The sequence below is a fragment of the Pezoporus flaviventris genome, unplaced genomic scaffold (genome assembly GCF_033815535.1).
Source record: "Pezoporus flaviventris isolate CSIRO_AGI_PZ_B2104156 unplaced genomic scaffold, CSIRO_AGI_Pfla_v1 ptg000007l, whole genome shotgun sequence".
Lineage (NCBI taxonomy): Eukaryota > Metazoa > Chordata > Aves > Psittaciformes > Psittacidae > Pezoporus > Pezoporus flaviventris.
In genome coordinates, this window is record NW_026892555.1 from 71674430 (window position 1) to 71694494 (window position 20065).

At 35.7% G+C, this 20065-nt stretch overlaps 1 protein-coding gene across 5 annotated transcripts in view; it reads right to left on the bottom strand.

Moving 5' to 3' along the window:
- ABCA13 (ATP binding cassette subfamily A member 13) overlaps positions 1-20065 on the bottom strand; it is a 169075-nt gene that overhangs the window by 115796 nt on the left and 33214 nt on the right. For all 5 annotated transcript variants that reach the window (XR_009742647.1, XM_061449173.1, XM_061449170.1 and 2 more), the window contains 7 exons: positions 19178-19350; positions 17980-18056; positions 17336-17457; positions 14292-14486; positions 12704-12868; positions 7107-7284; positions 4184-4323 (listed from right to left, as the gene is read on the bottom strand). Coding sequence is in view for 4 of the 5 variants with exons in the window: in XM_061449173.1 (XP_061305157.1) it covers positions 4184-4323; positions 7107-7284; positions 12704-12868; positions 14292-14486; positions 17336-17457; positions 17980-18056; positions 19178-19350 (1050 nt within the window). In the remaining variant the exon portion in view is untranslated. The remainder of the gene's footprint in view (positions 1-4183; positions 4324-7106; positions 7285-12703; positions 12869-14291; positions 14487-17335; positions 17458-17979; positions 18057-19177; positions 19351-20065) is intronic.

Genomic DNA, 20065 nt, shown 5'->3' on the forward strand with positions numbered 1-20065 from the left:
AAAAAAATTATGCATTTAACTTCTGTGAGATTCCCCATTCCACTTCCCTTTAAAAAAAAAAAAAGAAAAATTATCTCCAAATAACAGAAGAAAGACTCAGAAAAAAAAAGGGGATTGTTTAAAATGAGAAGCCTTCCACACGGAGAGGACTTTAGAGAATGTCTCAAATTGAAGCATAATTTTAAAAGGTCATAAAGTTTAACAAAATGAACAATAAGTAGTTTCCAGGAAAAGATACCATCTAGCCAAGAACTCTAGGAGCACTCAAGGATTAAATGTTTGAAGAATTCTTTGTAGTGTAACCTCTTGATTAAAAATAATTTGTTATCAGGGAAGTGGAAAATTACAAATGCAATGCTATTCATAGGAAAGATGCTAGGGGAACCAGAGGAATACAGACTAATAATTCTGAAATCCATACTAAGCAAATTTTAAATTTGCTATAATAATAATAAATTAAAATAAAGAGTAGTAGTGGAAGTAAATAAAAGAAATAAACATAGTTGGGAGATAGAAAGGATTTTAAAAAAGAAGTTGCCTCTGCTGAAGTTGAACAAGCAAAGAAGAGGCAGTTGACACGGAGCACCTCATCAAAGACACTGTGAATACTAAGAGTTTATATAAGCTGAAAATGCAAGTGGACAAATTATAACAATCCACTCCTGGCAAGCCTGATCCTTAAGGTTTGGGAAGCCGGGACAGTATCTGGGGGAATATCACTTTACTGATTCTCCAGTTCTTCTCTATACAACCTTTACTGATTACACCAGAAATCAGAACCTAAGGCAAGAAGAATGTTTAATCTTACATGGTTAAGCAACTCCTGTGAGTTTGTATGCTAATGACCAGCTGGACTTTGATGCTTAATAGAAATTCTCATCAAGTTCTCTCTAATCAATGAAGATCCATTAAAATAAATATTCTTCATAACATCTAGGCTGGATATTGCCTTTGATTAAATTAGAGTATCAACTTTGGTCATGGATTGAATATGTCTAAGCCTCCTCATGATGTAAGAATAAAAATGGTATTTTAAGCTTATCGAACTGCTTTTATAATGACATCTTTTAAGAGGCTGACAAGTCAAGTGTGCTTATGAAGAGCCAGACAGGATATGTAAGATTAGAATAAGAAATTACTCAATTCACTATCAATTTTTATAATTATACTAGACAAAAGCCAGGAAACTGAAATTAATTAATTTGCTAGTTTTCTTTCTTTCATTCTCAGTTGTCTTGCCAATTATATATTTTCCTTATATATATATATTCTTTGACTGTTTCAATTGCAAAGAATAGCACGAAGTTGTTCTAATGTGATTGCCTGAATATAAGATCAACTCTGAGACTCTTTTGAAATAAGAAATGCTTTCATAAGATCAGCTCAGTGGCAAAAAGTTCAGTAGTAAAAGCAAGGATCAAAGACATCACACACTGTCTTTGAACTCCCAGATGCCAGTTGCCACTGAACTTTTTTGCTCTGTTAGCACTACAGGCTCTATCTGGTGGTCAGTTATTCTACACCTTAGAACTGTTGACTTCCCAGAAGGTAAAACCAGCAACCTCACAAGTTATTGAAGAATGATCAACTACACAGTCTTAATATAAAATAGTCCATGTGAAAAACATAAAGAATATATCTTCCTATACAAGCATCAATGTTCTTTTTAGCTTTACTCCTCTAATTCTTTCTTTTATTAAATACCTGCCATGTGGTCACATAGTATAAAATCAATTAGTACTTCTGTTCCAATTCCAGTAGAAGATTTGGCTCTGTAAGAGCTACAGAGTAATTTTTAGCAGCTAATTTTTTAGTAGATGTGTTTGAGACACTTGGGACAATATTTTGCATTTAAATTTTGTTTCTGTTCAAGCAATAGCAGACAGACTTCCGTAATAGAACAAATGATAAAATTGCTGAAGAAACTCTCCTACTACTTGCATATTTACACATAAACAGATACACATCCATACTTGCTTGTTAGATCTACATGTCTGGGGGAAGTGTGAGAGCATATTAACAAAGATTCCTGAATAGGACGGTGAAAATTTTGTGAGCCGAAGAATACATAAAGCAAATGAGAAACTCTGCTGGAGGCACCTACCAGAATCTTTGCGCTGGTCCAGAGCACTAAAAAAAAAAAACAATCAACCAAATAACAGCAACAAAACAACCTGTCCTGGGTTCAGCAGTAGCAGTCATTTTTCTCCTTCTTGGTAGCTGGTGCAGTGCTGTGTTTTGACTTTCAGCTCGGGAACAGAGCTGATAACAATGATGTTTTGGTTTGGCCAAGGACTTTGTGAGCCTCATGCTCTGCCAGGGAGGAGGGGAAGCCAGGAGGAAGCAGAGACAGGACACCTGACCCAAATTGACCAAAGAGGTATTCCATACCACAGCACGTCATGCCCAGGATGTAACTGGGAGTTAGCCGGAAGGGCTGGGAGACTGCAGGGTTGGAGGAGGTATCGGTCGGTGCTTGGTCGGGCTGAGGGGGGGCAAGTTATCGGTCGGCTGGTGCTGAGGTGTTGTATTCTCTTCCCTTGTTATTTCCTTTATCATTATTATCATTGGTGGTAGCAGTAGTGATTTGTGTTATACCTTAGTTACTAAACTGTTCTTATCTCAACCCGTGGGAGTTGCATTCTTTTCGATTCTCCTCTCTGTCCCTCCAGGAGCAGGGGGAGGGCAAGAAAGGGGGGGGGGGGAAGTGAGCGAACGAGTTACCTGACTGGGTTTAAACCATGACACAACCAAAAAAAAAAACAACCAAAAAAAAAAAACAACCAAAAAAAAAATAAGCAAACTTCATCCTGAACTATATTACAGAGCCTTGCTTTCATTAGATCCATAGGAGAACACAATGTATGCAGGACATTTATCTTTCTTAGAGATGCTTTAAGAACATGATTTTAGCATATTAATTGGCAAAATAATGTGGAAATGTCTTAAGTGTCTTGTTTTAAATGTCATTGTAACATAGAATATAATTATCATTTCTCACATCTCATTCTTTATAGAACTTCCTTCTATAAGCGTCAAGTGCAGCTTCATTTCTGGCTGACTAAAAATTTAAAATTAATTATGCTCAACTCTAGGGAGATGGCCTGTTGCCCAAATTAAAATTATTTAACAGCAAAATATGGAATCACTGAAACCTTATTTCCGATTCACAGCAGAAACCATAAAGTTACCTAGTATCTTCTATCTAGCATGTGTTTTTTTGGCTTAGTTTTGTTTTAAAAAGTTAGTAAAAAAAGCCCAAACACAAGTCCAAATACTACAATACACTCCATTTGCATGGAAAATAGTTACTATCATATTTAAAGTAGCTACAGTCTTTTGTCATAACACATACAAGCAGTAATGCTTTTTCTACATTTTAAACTAACCTAATTACCATTCTTGCAATCAGTAATATTCAGGGTAAAAAATATACAGGTTCAAGATAAATGCAAAATTTACACAGAACTATACTTAAAACAATTTATCATCCCTCCTCTTAAAGAGGCCTTAAAGCTAGTCATGAACAATTCTTTCACTGTAGATAATTATGCTAAAGACAGAACAGCTACCATATCAAAACTGCAAAGGCAGTAAAACTGTTGAATAATATCAAGGCATCAGCATCCACACATATAGAAGCTCACTCATATTGCTGGTGTTAGAAACATAATCAAAAAGGATGTACTGCAGATTTTTTGGTTGGGTGGGTGTTTTTTTTTAAATGCAGCTCAGTGACTCCTCATAACAGACTTTTGTTCCTGAAGCCTTCCTTCCCCACAGCTACTTATTCTGCCCCACTAGAGTTTTCAGCATAAGAAACATTTGTTGAGGGCAAAAGCTCACTTGGAATACATATATACTACACCTCACTAGAATATGATTCACATGCTGCTTCTGCTAATATTCTCTTTTTAATCCATCTATACAAGATTTAATGGACTTTGAAAAAACTTCTGCTTTTCACACTGAGATGAAACCACTGTAACAAGTAGGATAAAAGATAAGAGATATATTAAGCTGACAGCGAGAGCCAGGTGAGAACTCAGGGGTCAGGGTGGATCCAGTTTTCTGAAAGGCAATTATCCAATTGCTCCTACCTATTGTAAAAGAAGTGGACATTTAAAATGAAGTACAAAGACAAAAATCAATAAATAGAAATAGTGTTTCTTTTGATACTCACCTTCTTCATCACCAGGTCAATCATGTTGATGTTTGAATTGTACAGTATCTTCCCATGCAATAAAGGTTTTAGGAGAGTCCAGAGCAAAGCACCATTAGAAGACTGCAAAACCTCCTGATAAAGCTTCAAGCAAAATGGAGCTGCAAAAGCAGAGATTCACTCACATTTAAGACAGAAAACAATGGCAAATTTGGATTATTATTATTATTAATTTCAAAGAAAATCTTGAGTCTTAATTTAGCATCTGCTATAACACCATGCTAAATACCATCGAATTGCCACCAAGCAATCAGTAAGGGTCCCTGAATAGGAATTATCTAACCACAGTCTGTGATAGTGTTGAGGATGCAGAACTCTAAACATGAGTGTCCTGGATTCAGCAGTAGCAGCCATTTTTTCTCCTTCTTAGTAGCAGGTGCAGTGCTGTGGTTTTGACTTTCAGCCTGGGAACAGCACTGATAACACCGATGTTTTCAGTTGTTGCTCAGTAACATTTACTCTGACCAAGAACTTTTTGAGTCTCATGCTCTGCCAGGGAGGAGAGAAAGCCGGGAGGAAGCAGAGACAGGACACCTGACCCAAACTAGCCAAAGAGGTATTCCACATCACAGCACGTCATGCCCAGTATATAAACTGGGGGCCGTTATCTGGAGGGGTTAGATCACTGCTTGGGTCAGGCTGGATATTGGTCAGCAGGTGGTGAGTGGTTGTGTTCTCTCCCCTTGTTATTTCCCTTATCATTATTATTATTGGTGGTAGCAGCAGTGGTTTGTGTTATACCTTAGTTACTGGACTGTTCTTATCTCAACCCATGGGAGTTACATTCTTTCAATTCTCCTCCCCATCCCCTTTGGAAGGAAGGGTGGGGAGTGAGCGAGTGGCTACGTGGTTCTGGGTTGCCGGCTGGGCTTAAACCACAACAATGAGACAAGCAAAAAAGAATTACAAACTAAAGAGGTTCTCACATTTGTGAAAACCAGCCTGTGAACCCCATCTATCCTAAAAGTTACATTAGTGAATTTTAGAGTGGAAGGATGCACAAAACGTCTGCCCAGAAAACGAATGCTGAGGGAAGAGTGACTTTGAAACATTCAGACTTACTCCTCACCCTTGGTTGTTCTGCAGTTTTCTATTCTTACTTAAGAAAGAAGTAGGTATACAGAAATTCCTTCACAAATACACATTTTTTTATTTGTATGATTTTGCGATAACCTACTAAAAGCACAAGGGAAAAACAGCATGGCACAACTTCTTGATTTGAAAAATCTAATCAGTTTACTTTTCCATTCCTTAATGAAAAACACATGTTCCTACATTAGGTGGGGTTTATAATGCTTTAGAATGCATGTCCTTCAGAACTGGGATCCAAAGAATATCCCACTACAAGACACAAGATATCCCACTGCACTTGCACTCAAGTAAGGTCAATTAGTTTACTATCAGAAACATTTAGATTTTTATGTCCAACTCATGTGTTTTGGGGTGGGTTTTTTTATTATTTATTATGAGTGGATTTAGAAATATCCCATTTCCAGTGCTGTGTAGAAATATTAAGTAATGTCATTAACTCCTCAAGGAAGACAAATTATTTTACGTAATCGAAAACTAGGACAAAACCATGTAAACTCCTGCCAAAAGTTAAAGAAACAAGTGTTTCTTTGTTCAATTTTTCACTTTCCTCAAGGAAACAATCATTACTAAACACAATCATTGCTAAACGAATGAATTAAGAGGCTTCAAGCTGGTCAGTCAGAAATATCAATATGCCAAAGACCGAGAGGTCTGGCTAATTTGAGTCTGATTTTCAGAAAGTCATTGGCAAGTGTCTGGTACACAAAATAAGTGCAAGTTAATCACTGTGAAGGAGTACAGATTAAGTTTCTGTGGCCACCTAGAAATGTTTCTACTTTGATTTTACATTGCCTCATTTACCAATTTTTTAAAATAAAAGAAACAGAATTCATTCACTCATATGAATGCTGGAACTAACAGCTTTAAAGGTATTTCAAGGTCCTGAGGTAAAATGGCTTACAACACTCCAGTTGTGACAATATTAAAATAAATAAATAAATAAATAATCGAGAAACAAATAGCACTTCTAGCCTAAACAGCTTTGAAAGAGGCTAAGTCACAAACAATCTCCCTAATCAGCCATCCTGCTAAGTCCATTCTTCAAATAGAAAAGAAAAGCAGAGCTGCCTGATTACTGCTGTCCCCCACACATAAGTGAAGAAGGCTAGGGCAGAGCTCTGGCTCCCTCCCCAGGGTATCAGTCAAGCCAGAATCATTTTCTGGCTGTAGAAACTGATAGATGAGAGAGTCGTGATCCACAGTCACAGATCCTTCCCTAGTGATACTCTATCACTGTATTCTCTCACAGGGCCACTGAGGCACTAACAAGGTTGTTAACATTACTAAAATTAATCAGGGCGAGTCAAATGTATTGAGGAAAGGGAGCAAAGGTGAAATTATGAAAGAGCCAGGAGATTTTCTAGGTATTTGATAAAGAGAATAGGAGCATCAACTACTAAAAAACATTTTATCCAGAGGGCTTGCGTATTTTACTGCACAATAATACCACAGCTTTGTGCTCACAGAAGAAAGGCATGCAGCAGTAAATTCTCAATCTTTTATCTGAGAGACACATTTTTAATACCAAGTGCCCTAAAAAGTCTAATAAATATGTCTCTAAGACAGGAATATACTTATTTATTATTTGTAAAGATAGATAGAAAACAAACAGAATCATTTACGTCCCATCCATAATTATCTCATAGCCATAAAACTTCTATTGATTAACCCTTGTGCTCAGAATTACAGTGTCAGCTGAGATGTCAGCTGGTATATAAACATTTCCATTTAGGAAGGAAAAACTTCTCTAAACTCTGAATGCATACATACAATTTCTGATAGTTTTTCTTACTTGAGTCTTCAGGAATGCCATATTTTGCCATATCATCCTCCGAGAGTCTCTTGATTCTGGGCATGTCGATGAACAGGTTTGCACTGCTGAATAATGAAGATTCTTCTTTACACACTGCCTTGATTACAGACTCTAGGGACCCAACAGCTGAACTTCTGAACTGCCCACTTTGCAAGAACTAGAAAAAAACAAACAGAAATACAGATGAATTAAAGTTGCTTTTAGTAGCTTCAGGGAGAAGCCCTGGTGTTCTCTCAGTATTGGTATCCAAGGAGATTGACAAAATTAGATTGCTGTAACTGCCTACAAGAATGAGGGCCTGCTGTGCTTTTCTGTTTTTCTGATCACTTTTATCATGGGGGGGGGGGGGAAGAGGAGAGGGTAATGCAGTTTTAATTGCCAGAATATTTGATGAAAGACAGTAGCATAATGTACTACATTAAACTTTGAAAAATACTGTGTATCAGGAAAAAAAAGAATGAAAATATCAAGACAACTGGTCTACAGTTTCCTTGACTATAATGTCACTTTTCACAAAGTCTACTCTTCTGGTAGATTAGACTTGTGTCAAAGACAGCAGAAACAACCCAAACCATATTGCATATAAATGTTTGCAGTGAAAAGAGTTGCTAAGAACAGAAAAAAAAAACAAGCACACATGCCCTAAAAACCTATTTTTCAACTATATCTTCTAACTTGTTAGATATGTTTCTAGTTTTTGCACATCTTGAGTCATACCAGCATTTATTATTGCCATTTGCTCATGACTAGAGTATATCTAATGAGCACCATCATTCACCACATTAAAAACAAACAAAAAAAAACAAACAAAAAAAAAAACAGCCTCCTTTGTGCAGCTTCATTTTTCAAATATCATCCTCAGTTGTAACTGGCATCTCATGGAAGGCTGTACAGACGCAGTTCTAAGAGAGGATACAATTGTAAGACAAGATGCTGCTAGAGTATTACTGAAGGTTGCATTGGACCACATGTTGCTCATTACTGTTGCAGATGCCTGTCAAAAAAAGCATAATTAGACTATCAGATATCATTTGAAGACTGCACAACTGGCAAATAGTAAAAAGACTGCTATATGTCAACCAAACAAATTTCGCACTGGAATAAATTATCATTTTATCAATGAATTTTTTTTATTTGTTTTGTTTGTTTTGGTTTGGTTTTTTTAACATAAGAGTCAATTTTCAAAATAGTGCAGCACTTTATATAAAGAATAAATCACAGTCAGTTTAGAGATTGTGCTGTTAGAAGCCGTTTATCCTGATCAATGCATTTACTGAAGTGCCAGGTGCTTCTTTAGTAATCATGGAGGAATATTAGAAAGTGCTATTTACAATTCAGTGTTGGCTCCAAAAATCTGAGGTTTTGCATACAGTTTCAACATACAGCATAGTAAATAAATAATATCCAGATTTTATAATACCATCATTTACAGCTCTTGAATGAATCTGTTGGCTGGACTTTACTGGGGGAATAAAGTTTATTTATGCACAATGCTGAATAAAAGTGGGTTTGAATCCTTATTAGTCACTATTTGCACTAGAAGAATAAATGAGGTTTATTTCAGTCAAAGAGTACAAACTTGCCAATTAATTCCAATTCCAATCAAAAATAACTTGAAATTTACATATTGAATATTTATGCAGTAAGCTGCCACCAACAGACTGAATCTACTTACTGTCTTTCAACTAAATATCCACTGACTCAGTAAGATGTTACCTAAAATTTGGCTTTGATAAAGTGGGAGAACTATCTTGGATGGATGTTCACAAAAACATTATCTTTGATCCAGCTGTTCTAGTTTAAACTAAACAAAGTAGGCTTGTAATCAAAGCTGATGACCCCTAAAAAGCAGCCTCCTACAAAAAAAACAATTTGTCAAGTCAGTTGCTCCAACAGATTAATGGCAGAGAAAGGCTGCTACTGAAGATTAAAAAAACTGTCTGGAACTGGATTCTCAAATGGAGAAAAACCCCTCATGGTATAGAGGCTTCTGATCTAATTGGACAGCTGTGTACTTAAAAAAAAAAGTATTATTAATAAAAACAAATTCATGTGGAGTAGAAATATCAACTATTCAAAAAAAGAAACCAAGCCAGGCTACAGCTCAAACATAAAACTAAAATAAATTCAGAATCATTACATTAAGAGAGACAGAAAAAAAAGGCAATTTTCCTGCAAAGTTACAAGGTGGTTAAAGATACTTCAAAATCTGGTGAAACCAAAGGGATAAAAGTAACAAATACAGAGAAATAGATATTCCTACTTCTGAGTAGAGCCATAAACAAAACAAGGTCTTTATTGTAGAATCTGGTTAAAAAATGGCAAAATTACTGATGTGGTTGAATTGTTTTTCAGGTCTATCAAATTTAGATGGCAATAATTAAATAAAGAGTAGAAAATCCAACTGTACTCAAGAAGGACATAATGCTCCAGGAAATAATGGATATCTTGTTGTGATGTTTCATAAGGCAAGATATGCAATAAATTTTAAAGTGGAGAGCAATTAAAGAAAGAAAGTATGTGAGAAGTAGAATTAAATGCATCATAGAATCATTCCAGACTAACACAGTATATTTATTTGGTAAGGCAAGTGTTTTTTCCTTAAAAAGACATATACTATCTCTAAACTAGTGTTCTTGTCCTTGAAAATATTAATCAGCATTAATCCAATATCTATGTGTTGGGTAAAAAATGGCATTAAGAAGATATTGCATGGATGCTCTTAAAAGGAAAGAAAATACTGGGTCATAGAGAAGCTGATAGTGTTATTCCTGTGAGACTGATCTTAGTGATCAATTATTGTGATAAGTTTTTTAGCCCTGAAAGAAGCAAATAACTGAAATTTGCCCATAATTTAATAGCAGAAGGCATTTCAGGAGAAGAGATGATCAGAACGCAATATGGCAAGAAACCAATTACCTAATTTAAAGTAAATCAAGTGTAAAAAGAGAGAGTGTAAAACATTATTTATCAACTAAAATTGTGAGATGCTGTTATAAAATGGAGCTTACCTGAGTATATTGCTGATCCTTGATCAAGTAAGAGACAAAAATATATGCAGATTACAAAAAAGGTGAATGCAAGATTAAGAAAGTCATTTTAGGTGGTATAGACATGAATGAGCGGAACTACCAGTCATCAGCCATAATTCCCCTCAAAGATGATTGTACACATTTCTTGTCCCCAGCATTCAAAATAATCTTAACACAGTGTATGAAGATGACACTAGGATGTTTGAGACAACTGAGAGCTTGTTACAAAAGGAAATAAAACTAAACCAAACAAAATAAACATAAAAATAAATCTATTTAATTTATCAGAACAGAAGGTCTGTGTCTGGCCTTAAACAAACACATGGGCAAGTCAAAGAAGTTATAAAAGCTATGGAACATTTTTTATACAAGAGTAAACATACTAGTCATGCATAAACTTAAGCCAGAATTTTATATATTTAAAACACCAAGAGGCTTTTCAGTAATGATACTTTCAACAGAAAACTTGTTCAAGTTAGTGGAGAGATTATGGAATGAGGCCACATTTCACAACTGACAGCATTCAGTAAATCAGCAAGTCCCCTCCAGCATGTCCATTCATGACTGACATATCAAAAATTAGCTATGGAAATATAAGCAAATAATTTCAAACAAGCAAACAAAAATCATGATTGAAACCAGCAGTGCTTTTCCTCAGGGAGTTATCCATTCACTCAGGGTTGTTAACAGTTGAATGTGGCTCTGTATTCCAGTTACCACTGACTAGTAGATACTGAGGTTTTTTTTACATAATCTTTTGTTGCACAACATGTAGCACACCAATTCAACTTCACATTTTACAGATATATTAAAGGTATTTTAGCTTTGTCTTTCAGATAAAAATCCACGTGCGTAATTGAAAATTATTACCTCTTTTATTATAGAGGTTTTGGTGGTTTTTTAATCAACTTCAAAATAACTTTTTCAGTTAAAAGTTAATGAGGAGACAATCTGTCTTACTCTATGCTGAAGATCCATATATTTTTACCTTAAAAAATCTCTACATACATTATTTGATAGTCTTCCTAGGTCACTGAACCACTTTGCTGCAAGATATCATGAAAATAAAAATCCAGAAGGGACTGATTTCTTTGGAAATAGAAAAAAAAAATTTAAGAAGGGAAGTGCATAAGCAATATTTTCACTTTAGTAGCACAGTTATTCGTAACACAAGTCTGGCCACTACAGAAAAAGAAGCAAAAAAGTAATTAATAATCAATGGTATTATTAGAAAGTAATAAAAACCTCCAGTTAAACCTGAAAAGGAAAGGATACTTTACAAGGATACTTATACGGGTAAAAGAAAAAGGAACAAAAATTCCAAGGTTAAATAGATGCTATAGCTATAGAATATGGATTGCCATGGAGCAAGCATTATAATCGTAACCAGAAGGCCCTCTACTGTTCGATTTGTGCCTTTGCAAACTCTTTTTGAACAGGACAACAGGACCTTTTGAGAGATTCTTCAATCAAATAAGCAACTTTGAGATTTCACTCCAAAAAGAATACTTCATTTGTTCATAAAAAAGTCTGACACGTCCAGAACTAGTTTCAGAAAAGCAGAAAAGATGTAAGCACTTGATGAAAACCTTTTATTGCTTCATCCAAAGAGCTACCCCAAAAGGGAGGCTCCAAATGGAAACTAATACATACAGAAGAACGTTTAACAACATGCCTCTATCACACAGATCAGAAGACCTTGAAAGAGATTTATATCACTATTATTTAAGGCAGTGTTTACTCTGTACTGTAGTCATAGAATCATAGAATAGATACCGAGGGATCTCTTACAGATTTGCAATTTTAGAACCAAATAAAATCCTAAACTTTCCACAAAGAATAGCAAATCCAGAAGGTAAGGTATGCTATCAGGTTCAGCAGGTCTTCTTAAGGAATTGAACTTACTTAACGTTAGATCCACCACTGTGCTAGCTGCATAGATGTTCACACAGCAACTGCAATTACAGGCAGCAACAAATGAAATATGCTCACTCCCACCTCATTCCACATTTAAGTGCCAAGTAGAACTACCACACACAAACATGAAGTGACACAAACAGAAACCCATGGCAGACACAACTGCACATGCTATCTTGAAATCTTAGGCACTAAAAAAGCAAAGCTATTTCTTATAAACAGAATAATAGTCTGTTTGTTAAAACAAAGAAACAAACAAAAAACTACAGCATTAGCAGAAAAGGCATGGCTATCTCCAAATCACAGATAATACATGCTATTATTATTAATCAGTAACCTAACAGCCTATTAATTTAGGCTATGATCTCCTAAGCCAAAAAAAAAAAAAAATAAATAAAATAAATAAATAAAAATTAAGAGATGACAGAAAAAACACCTCAATAATCTATAGTCTCTAAATTACCAGAGTGCTTGAAAGAGACCAAATGAATCTTCATAGAGTCTATGGACTTCTCTCTCCCTGACTTTCTAGGACACAATTTCTACTAGTCTTCCTACTAAGCACACATCCCTAACAAAGTACCTGATAATAGGAACTAGGTTTGTATATCAAAACCATACACATACCTGTTGCAATGAAGAGATGTCAAGCACACCAGTAGTCTGAATTCTTTGGAGGAACACTGGAAGGTTTTCCATGACATAATGGGCTTTATTGAGAAGTGAGCTGATACTAGAAACCACATCCAGTAGCATGTTTAGCACATTGCCTACCTCAGATGGTATCTTAAACTTGGAAAAGAAGGGAAAAAAAATTACAACAATAATTTGCCTTTAGAAACACTCAAAATTATTCAGTCTTTTATAAAATTGATTTTAAAATGTACCTGCAAACCATGTTCAACAAAACTCCTTTTAGTATAACTCCCCAGTTACTCTCAAATTCAGCTAAAGACAAATTCTTTGGTAATCTTAGAACTGGCCTATGACAAATCAGGAATTAAAATCCAGATAACACATTTATACCTACTGAGCTGAAAAGAGCTATCCTACCCAAGATGCTAATGTTTTTTATTCTTTGCTAGGAATTCATTGTGCTTCAGTAAGACTTCAGTAGAAAAGACCATAAGAATAAGCACTGTATTTTTTCTCACTCTCCACCTCCTACCTGCCCTTTCTCCCCCTGCTTGTTATTCCTCCTCTAGGCTGGCAGATAATTCAGAAAGCAGAAATCTTTCCTTTTTCCTCTGGTATCTTAACATATTCTGGGAAACTCTCTTGTTTTTAAAAGTGTGTGGTCAACCTGTTTACCTGCACACGCAGCATCCAGAATATGGATGAACAACATATTCGTCCTCCCAATGTTATAACTGGTTTTCAACTATTTGTACTTACAACATTTTATGTTCTGTCAATCTGTTACCCTAAAAGAACTGAAATAAATGTCTGCTAACTGTCAGAAATCTCATATGATAATTTTGCTCTTACAAGCAAAAATATTATCTCACTGAAAACCCACACTAGATCCCAGTTTATCTGCAGTTGTACAAATAATACCATTTTGCTACAGACTTCTGCATCCCCTTCATTATAGCTTTGGCACTCTATTGTTCTTGTCAAAGTCTTTTGACTTGGGTCATGTAAAATATAGGAGGCTTGTGCTTATGGAGAGATTTATCTTGAGAGTTGGAAAACTCCTTCCTGAAGGAGCTACCTGAATTTCCAACATGATTTCTACAGCAAATAAAGTGCATTTCAGAGTGCTACGATTTTTTTCCCCAAAACCAATTTTGTAATTCTTATAATGCAAATGCCTATGCTTGTTTTAGTTCCAAGGATGTCACATCAGTCTTCCACACTTTCACATTAAGAAGTGATTAATTGCAGGAATTGCAAACTCTGCTAAAGATTAATAAAACTGTCTTCTATCTCTTGTGTTTTCTCTAAAGCTTTCATAATTAATTCCTTAGTGATAATTTTCCTGAGGAAGCAAGAAATGGAATACAGTAGCATCTACCAATCCCATTCTTCAACTGTTGCATTTATTTTGTGGAGTTAAATGAAGACAGAAAAAAATGGCGTACATTCAGTGTTTGCTTCACAGAGAAAGAAGATCTGAAGAGATAATAGAACCATTTAATTTATCTAGCTGCATGTTTTAAACTACCTTCAAAGGAAAATTATAGGAACTGCATGCTGGTTTTCCCAATCTTACCTTGTAAAAAATATGACGTACGTTCAAATTCTGTATAATCAGTACAAACATGGTATACAAGTCCAGTGCTGGTAAAGAACATAATTCTTCTACTACCAGGGAAGTTTTACTGTTTTCAGGTAGCTTTAGCAGCAGGCTAAGTACTTCTTCATCACATCTTCCGGTTAAAGCTACCACAAAGGCACTGTAAGAAACCTATCATAATATATGTGTATTAAAAATGTTTCTCCCTGAAATGCATCGCCTTCTTCTATAGCCAATAATTTGTGTCACAGTAACATGACAATTTACAGTCATCCACAGACCTGAATTAACTATACAGCTCTATATGAGACTGGTACGTTCTTACGTTGTATTCTATATACATATAAAGAAATTAAGCATATTTCTCATAAAGATTTGCTTTCATTTGTGAACAGGTTAATCATTTATTCTATGAGCATTCATACCATAAGCAGACACATGTACAATGCTGGACATATCCATTCTAGCAGATACATATACAGGTTTGTTGCAGAAACACTTATGGATCAAAATCTAGATGTACAAGTCGCTAAAATAAAAAATATATGGACTTTCTTTCTTTCAAAGACTTGGGGATTCCTATATGGTACAATGCTCACTCTGAGCTAGCTCACACTTCTTAGTTCAACACTCATTTGAAGTGTTATTATTTACTAGTGGATAAAGGGACAAATGCCTAAGCAGACCTAGGGTGAGACCACAATAAAACCTCCTAGGATAATGCTAGTTTATTTCTTCCTATGAAAATGTCCATCAAAAGACAAATGCTTGAAGTCCAGATGTCTCAGGGGTTCTTAGCTACCCTTTCTCCTGAAATGCCTGAAAGGCAAATGGCAGCAAGTCCAGAAAAAATAGAAGTTCAGAAGAGCCAAAGTACTGTTCTCAGGGCTTCACCATACTCCTTAGGAAAGGATCTATCTATACTGCCTCCAGTGAATGCATTTGTAACTAGTGACAGTACCCAGTGAGGAAGAGGATTCCCCAGAAAATTAAATTAGGAGCCAAAGTTGGTCAAGATATCCAATTTAACTTCTTAATTCCTATGAACATGTTAATTTCCATCTTATTAATTTGGCATTTAGATTTAGTTCTCAGGCCTTTCTGATTCCAAAGGCTTTCCTATATATTTAAATATTCACTCTTTTGGGAATGTGCAAGAAGCACAGTATGAATATAAACACAATTCTGTTACCAGCATAAAAGGATACTGATTTGGACTACTTTTTGTGGAAGAAATTTGACTCTATGATAAAATTTGATATTTATTCCCTCTTGCCTCCCATGAATATCATAATTTCAGTACAGTTTTAGCCCATTCAATATGTTATCCACTAAATTAAGTTCCTCTGAACCTCCCTGACAGATTTGCAAATACCAGAGCTAATCCAAACTCCTATGTTCAGTAAATGAATGCTTATAGTGTAAAGTTTAAAAACATTTAATCACATGGCAATGGGCATGGCAAAAGCATGATATTGTGGTAGAAATTAAGGATAAGTGAAATAAGCACAAACAACCCACAGACGTACCATTCCAGAGGCAAGCACAGTAGTAACATGGAATCACAGAAATATAGGGCTGCAGTGGGCCTGCAGCTATCATTGGGGTTATCAGACAGTCACTATATATATAATAATAGGTATGCCTAAACTCCAGCTTTAAAGAGTACCTGTGCATCTGACATAATCAGTGAGAGGCATAAGCTTTAATTTTCCAATTGGACTGAGGGAGGGTTTAAGCACTTAAGTAAACAAAAAATACACATCTGTATAGATATACAAATTTGAGATGTGTATGTCTATCTCAACTCTGCATAGGACTTCGGCAAAAAAATAAGGATAGAAAGTCACTTGAAAATAAAGTCAATCACCCTTATAATTCCAGCAAATCAAAGGTGTACCAAATCCCATTTAACTGAATCATTTCAAGATGACTTCTCTCATTACAATTTACTAGTGTCAAAACAACAAGCTAACAATAAAGGCAGTCACGCTGCCAGAGATGCAAAAGAACAAATCATCTAGAAGTAGTTATGATGGTCTGAACTGCCTTTGTAATAGCCATACTTTTCATGAGCTTCTTACAACTGTTTCTGCAACATAAACAGGGGAAGTTTACATTGGATGTAAGGAAGTTCTTTACTGTAAAGGTGGTGAGGCACTGGAACGGGTTGCCCAGGGAAATTGTGAATGCTCCATCCCTGGCGGTGTTCAAGGCCAGGTTGGACAGAGCCTTGGGTGACATGGCTTAGTGTGAGGTGTCCCTGCCCATGGCATGGGGGTTGGAATTAGATGATTTTAAGGTTCTTTCCAACCCTGTTCCATGATTCTATGATTCTAAGTGGAGCATCAGTGACACCCAGTGGCTGCTTGATTGTCCTGATTAGTTTATACAAAATGTGCCCCAACTTTTCAGTCACACAAATATTAACAAGATAGCGAACATGTAAGCTATCATTTTTCATGATTTTTACTAATTACTTGGACCACAGGGAACAGAAGCAGTGATTACACACCCAGTCCTTTACTCAGAAAACTTACACAATCCACCCTTTAGACAATACACAAGGGAGATCAGATAAAGCGGAGTTAAGGCAAGATACTGGTAAGATAATGCGAGAACACCAATAAGCACACAAAGGAATTTAAAAAAATATCAAATCAGACAGCTCCATACTGCAAAGATCAGAAGTGGGAAGATGCAAAATGTTTTCTCCAGGAACCTTCACTTTTTCTACAGTACCAGGATAGCAAAGCTCAAATTCCATGTCAGCACACAGGGTAGAACACTGCTGAAAGTAATGAAGCAGTGATATTTAGAGGAAAAGATGTGCTGCTATGAATTGATCTCTTAATGCATCACATTATTATTTTGAAGGCATAAATCTCACAAAATGTCCTGCATAGAGGTGAAAAATTGTAAGATTCCACACAAGCAAAGTGGTTTGGTTTGTTTTGGTTGGCGCATCAGGCTATATATAGGTTGACCTGTTAACATAGTATCTTTTTCTGATGTTTTACCTTTGAATGAGAGATACTGGCTGCCAAGATGGCACCTATAGTTTCCTCAGAAATATTCACAGAAGAGCCAATGTCCAGCCTCAGCTGAGTAAGATTCTGCACACAATCTTTGACTTTCATACCTGAAGAGAAGAAAAATAGTGCCAACAGTACCAATCTGCTTAATTAAATTGCCCACAGACTGTATCCTTTTCATTAGATTTATTTTAAGAGGTGATAAAGGACACAAAAACTTCATATCGTGTAATTCACTTTCATTTCAAAAGTAAAGGTCACTCTCCTGGAAGACTGAAGGGCTTGTGTATCCATTTGCATTATCCTGTAGGAGCATGGGCTACCTCACATCCCTATATTATGAGAACATCTGAAATTAATGAAGTAGTCTTTAGTCCTTTAAGATTTTCTTCTTCCACTAAGTCCCCTCTTCTTTCTAATGAATCTGTGCATCTTATTGGACAAGGTCTGACAGAGTAACCTATGCAAGCACATATATGGGCACACGAGTACCATGAAAATACATTACATTAAGTCAGTAGTCTCCAGACGTTGCATCCCTTGAAAGTCTGAGGAACAATGAAAAACTTATTGTCCTACAAAATTGCACAGCAGTGACTTGTAAAAAAGAGAAGAAAACTTGAACCCACCATTCAAAAGATTAAAATTGCTGAGAAACTCTGCTGCAGGATTTTCTGACAAATGTAGCTCCAAATTTTCAGCCACCCTGAAATGATAGCCTTAGTTTCACAGTTTATCAGAAATGATTGCCATTACTATGTATAATGATGTGAATAATGAAACAGTCACTAAATGAGGCAAAAGGGTCACATTAGGCTCTACGTGCACACACTGTGCATGCAACCATACAGACCTTCTCAGGCTGTATTTATATGGTGTAGGGATCACCATATTTCATGCCTAAGTGAGACTGTGAATGTAGATATCTCCCTGCAATGGCTAAGCCTCTAGCAAGCCGTAGCTTATGGAAAAGCACAGGTCTAGCAATGTCTCACTTCCATGTTTCTTACTAAACACACATTTTTGAAACTTAGAGATACAAAGCACTGCAGTTCAGGACAAATAAAGTCTATCTAAGGGTAATTTAAGTAATGGTTTACACACATCAGGAATTATTTACCATTCAAAACTGGACATGAGTCTATAGTCCATAAAAGCACAGTCTAAAAGTTCAAATTCTTCTGTATTTTTACTAGAATTCAGAGACCATTCAAAGCAATCATGAAAATAGTCCATCAGTCAAACCAGTATAGCAACAACTATAACAAAGATCACCTCTAACTGACAGCAAGTTTGAAATAAGCTACAGTAGCAGTTTTATTCATATACTTAAAAGCTACTATTTTTCCTCCAGGGATGAGCAAATATCTGAAATTATCTGGAGCTCAATCCTGTCAGTTTAAAAATACCATCCTGTGTTTCTGACTGAACTGATTTGAATATTTAACGTTTTGCAAGAGACATCCAGCTGCTGAGGGGACAAGACCATAGAAAAACAGCTTTAAGTAAAAAATTAAGATATCAAAATTTTGATTCAACTGAGGGCATGGAAGATTGAAAATTTTCTTATTTGTGATCCAAAGCATTCTACTTGTGGAGCAGCAAACAAAAAGTATAAGGGCTTTTAGATATATCCAGAATTTTGCTAAATTACTTAAATAATTTGTGCAATGCATTCATTCGATTTTCAGTTAAATGAACAAAGCTTAAGGAGACTTTGATAAACAACATTTCTCCTGTAACTACATAATTTAGGACACAGATGCATGCACAACGTAACATCTCTAACAAGAACTGTTTAGGTTGTGAAAATATAAAAGGTTTTACATTTGCAGTTGTCTCTGTACATTCCCCAAAGTTAGTTGACATTCACAGTTGCCATTGCTGGTATTCTGCATGGTTCTCAGGAAGCTCTCCAAAATATTGGAAAGTTTTTGGTTCATATATGCCATAATCTCACAATCCCCCTTGTTAAAAGCAGGCCACAGTCTTTCAATATCCTGCAAAACACAGTGATCATAGGGTTAGCAAATCCCTGAGATGGTGTTATTGCTTGAAGTAGCAGGTCTTGGTGACTAGATGATGCGTATTTTCAAATGGGAATATGAGCAAAGTTATACTATTTTAATCATTGTATTTGTAATTGAAAGTGGGCAATGGATTTTCAAGAATGAAAGAATATTCAAAGATTTGAGTTTTGGAAGCAACCAAAAATATTTGTGAACATGACTTAACCTATCAAGGAGATTCATGCATTAACATAAATGCCATCATTTGAATTCAAAATTTAATTTCAAAATTAAATAATCTTTGCTTTTTGTTTTGTTTGGTTTAGGCTGACCATTTTATCTTTAAAAAAAAAAAAAAAAGAGAGGAAAAAAAAGTCTAGACAAACATCAGTTGCCATTCAGCAGACCAAAATATCTGGATATCCATATCCAAAGTCTTTCTTGCATTATGTTTTGTGTAATATTCACCTTTACTTTTTCTCTTGCACATTTACATTTCTGATTTTGCAATATTTTTTTAATGGTTGCAGATGTAGGTCATAGAACTGTGGTGACTTCAGAAATGCATTTGTTCAGCAGAAGTTTACTTTGAGATATGAGTGATGTCTCTGACATATGTTTACCTCAAAACATTGCTGTTCACATTGGCAAAATGTCCAGGTAGACAAAATAGAAGAGCTATTTCCTAAAGAGGAGGCAAATTCTA